Below are 3,633 nucleotides of genomic sequence, written 5' to 3'. Positions count from 1 at the left end.
AGCATGTGCCTGATTTTATGCCTGAGTAGTACCTAACTTCGGTAGGACATTTATGGTCCTGGAGCTAGACATGAAGTTAAAGATCTTGCTGAGATCAGAAAAGGCTGGGGTCTTTCTTTTTGTTTTTTGCTTTCTTTCTTTTTTTTAAATCTTAACATGCCTCTTCCAGGACATTAAGCTCTCCTTTATTAATAACTTCAGCACCAATATGGACATTTTTTGCTTCACAGGGGTTTCAAATTACCTTGAGCTTTGTTCCAACGCCATCAGTTCCAGAAACCAAGATAGGATCTTCATAGCCAGCTGCTTTCAAGTCAAAGAGACCAGCAAATCCTCCAAGTTCTGCATTGCAACCTGCCAACCAGAAGAGGAGAAAAGATAAGTGAATTAAACTTTGATTCCTAGGAAATCCTTCAAGATTCCTCCTCCCTGCAATCAGATCCCTCTGACCCCATGAACACTGCTCTTTAATCATCAGAAAGTATCAGGAGACTCTCTCCCCCCTCTCCCCCACACCTTGGACATCTAACCCCCAGACAGACGTTATTGTTAAAATGTGATTAACTGGTTAATCACATCTTAAGTAGTGACCTGGCCACATGTTCATTCAATTAAATGGTATGATAAAACAAGGAATAAGCCACAAATTTAATACACAAAATGTGTGTAATAAACAGGCATCCTGGTTTTCTCCAATTAAAAATGGCAAAATTTCTGATTTAAAGGGGGGGGGGGGGGGAAAAACACACGATGACACAGACACAATTTCAAACTCTGATTAAAACCCCCCAAATCTGCATTTTCCCACAATTAAAATGAAACACCACTATACCTATAGTTATCAGTTGAACACAATGTTTTATTGATATATTTACAATTTTAAAGCAATTTGGAAGCCTACCAGTGCCTCAATCACTATAATAAAATACATTCTAAATACCTATACATTTTGACGTTTGATTTGGTGGTTTTTCTATCATGGAAAATAAGAGCTCCACCTGCCCCCTTCACTCACCAGGATGTAGGTCCAGCTGTGGCTCTCCCTCCACTGCTTTGCGGCACTGCCAGCCCTGATATGCTGGTTCTCTGCCCCTGCCTGATATGCTGGTTCCCTGCCCATGCCATTGCCCCTCACTCCCAAGCCACAGCCCCCCTGGCCCTGCTGGTGCCCTGCACTCCTCACCCACAAGCCCCCCCTTCAGTCCTGCTGGAGGGGGCCCCCAGCTGCCAGGGCTACAGGGCCAGGGATATGGGTCCACAGCCTCCCCCTCACCCCTTCAACAGCACCTGAGCTCCAGCTGCCACCTGTGGTAGGCGCTGGAGGCTGCTGCAGCTAGAGCAGAGCACGGAGCCCAGTTTCCCCTCCCCCATGGGCAGCACAGACAGAGTGGAGTCCATGGGGGAGGGGTGAATACAGGCGGCCCACTGCAGGCTAGGGGCTCCTGGCCATGCTGCCCTCCTGGAACTCTGCCAGCCTACAAAGGGAAACCCACTGTTTCCTGTGTTTTCTTCTTTAAAGGAGAAAATCTGCATTTTTCTCCTTCAAATGAGAAGCTGCATTTTACCGCAGTGAACAGTAAACCACAATGCCTAGTAATAACTTTGTGGCTGGTTCCTATTATGCCTTTAATTGAACATGTGGCCAGTACTCCTGTACTCCTCTGAAGTACACTGGAGCCTTTCAAGATGCCATGCGCTCCCACAGCTGGGAGCACCAATGAGCTGATAGGGGTTCCCAACTAGGGTAGTTTAGGGAGCCAAGCCTGCTATTCACTGGTGCAGGGGGAGCCTGGGATTAGGCTCCTGGCAATATAGTGCGGTGTGCTCCGATGCTGAATCCCACAACTGCACTTCCTGCCATGCACATGTGGTATGGCAGGAAATGCAATTGTTGGAATCCCACATCAGATCCCATCACACCTTTAAATTACAGTCTGTCAGGGGCCTTAGTCTCTGCCAAACTAGGTCGTACTTTATAGGATTAAGAAACATAGGACAATACTGCAATAAGCAAAAATACAGATTTCTAAATTATGCTCTTGTCTTGACTGTTTACCACCTCATATACCACCACTTATATGTAGTCACTCAGGTACCATTCCTACAAGTTCTCCAAATGCAGAAATACTAAGGTAGTCAATAGGAGTTCTGTAAGTAAAACTGGGCATTTGCAGTACTAAAACCGGAGCAGCTATGCCCTAATCCAGCCAAACAGTTAAGCACATATTTAACTGTGTGAGATCAGCAGGGATCCTGGTTTTCTCCGATTTAAAAAAATCCCTAATTTTTGGTTGGACTTTTGATTTTAAAATAAGTAACCCCAAATCCACATTTTTCCATGATTTAAATGAAATACCACTATATCTATCTATCTATCTATCTATCTATATCTTTATATTAGAGGTATATATATAATCTTTATATTAGTCGTGTTTCATTTAAAAATCAGAGAAAAATGTGTATTTGGGGTTACTTGTTTTTAAACCAAAAATTGGGGATTGTTTTAAATCAGAGAAAACCAGGATCCCTGGTGATCAGTCCCACAGTGGGGCAGTTATACATATGCTCGATGCTTTGTTGGGATGAGGCCTTGAAGCAGAGTTCCCAGGCCCCTTAGAATTTATTTTCCAATAACTACATCAGGCTTAACAGTCAGAGCCTTGTAATTACACATTCAATAAAATTACTGTAGAATATTCAACCCTTCTCATACATAAAGTTTTTTGTAAAAGCAGATTAAGGAATTATTAAAATCTGAAACCCAATCCTTTCTTGGGAAGCTGCTAACATGATACTTTTCCATTGATACATGATGCCTGTTCTACACTTTTCCTATCTGGAGTATATTAGTATGACCAAGAAGATATTTGGCTATTAAATTTTTTGTCATATATTTAAAAAAAATAAGACTGGCAAAATTCTGATCATGAAAAGAATACAGCTAAAAAAAATAGGAACAACATTTGAAATTAGAAGTATTTCTGTTAAATGCAAATTCAATAAAAGTGAATTTTATTTTCTTTTTAGTAAGTATCCATTGCAGTCCCAGACTTTATTGTATAAACAGCTGCTGACTTGCTTAGCAAAGCAAGTTTAGGACCAGAATAAAGATTTGAGAGGTGGACCTGGTAAGTGTTTTATCTGAGGTATACATGGGTGTCTTGTATGCATAACTGAGGTAATTCTACTTCTTATACATGGCTAGTAGGACTGGAGTATCGCTGTAAGCAATGGCGGTCAAGAAAATGAAAGAAGCAAGAGTTTTTTTGGTGATATTTTTTACTGAACCAGCTATAGAGTTCGGAGAGATGTTAGACAAGCTTTTGGGCACAAATTGCCCTTCCTCAGGCACAGCCCTTGGGAAGGGCACTCTGTGCCATAAAGTTTCTGTAACACTACTCTCAGCTATATAGTTGGTTCAATAAAGGATATCACCAAAAATACCTTTGTTTCTCCAATGGGTAGTGTGACGGCGACGGGCCGCCGTCATGGGTACAGGCGGAGGATAGGCAGGACAGGGGGGCAACAACACCCCCTCAAGAACGCCACGGGCTGGGCTACTCACCCCCGGGAGGGACAGCGGTGTCGGAGCTGGGACCGCAGCAGCAGATGTGGCTGGCCTTACGGGCCCGC

At 43.1% G+C, this 3,633-nt stretch overlaps 1 protein-coding gene across 7 annotated transcripts in view; it reads right to left on the bottom strand.

The window, feature by feature from the left end:
• Positions 1-3,633, bottom strand: part of GART (phosphoribosylglycinamide formyltransferase, phosphoribosylglycinamide synthetase, phosphoribosylaminoimidazole synthetase) — a 48,751-nt gene that overhangs the window by 16,904 nt on the left and 28,214 nt on the right. For all 7 annotated transcript variants that reach the window (XR_003096047.1, XR_003096046.1, XM_025214422.1 and 4 more), the window contains exon 13: positions 245-354. Coding sequence is in view for 5 of the 7 variants with exons in the window: in XM_025214422.1 (XP_025070207.1) it covers positions 245-354 (110 nt within the window). In the remaining 2 variants the exon portion in view is untranslated. The remainder of the gene's footprint in view (positions 1-244; positions 355-3,633) is intronic.

The sequence above is a fragment of the Alligator sinensis genome, unplaced genomic scaffold (genome assembly GCF_000455745.1).
Source record: "Alligator sinensis unplaced genomic scaffold, ASM45574v1 scaffold996_1, whole genome shotgun sequence".
NCBI classification, from domain to species: Eukaryota; Metazoa; Chordata; order Crocodylia; family Alligatoridae; genus Alligator; species Alligator sinensis.
The sequence above is the reverse complement of the archived record's forward strand: the minus strand, read 5'-3'. Positions and strand labels throughout refer to the sequence as shown.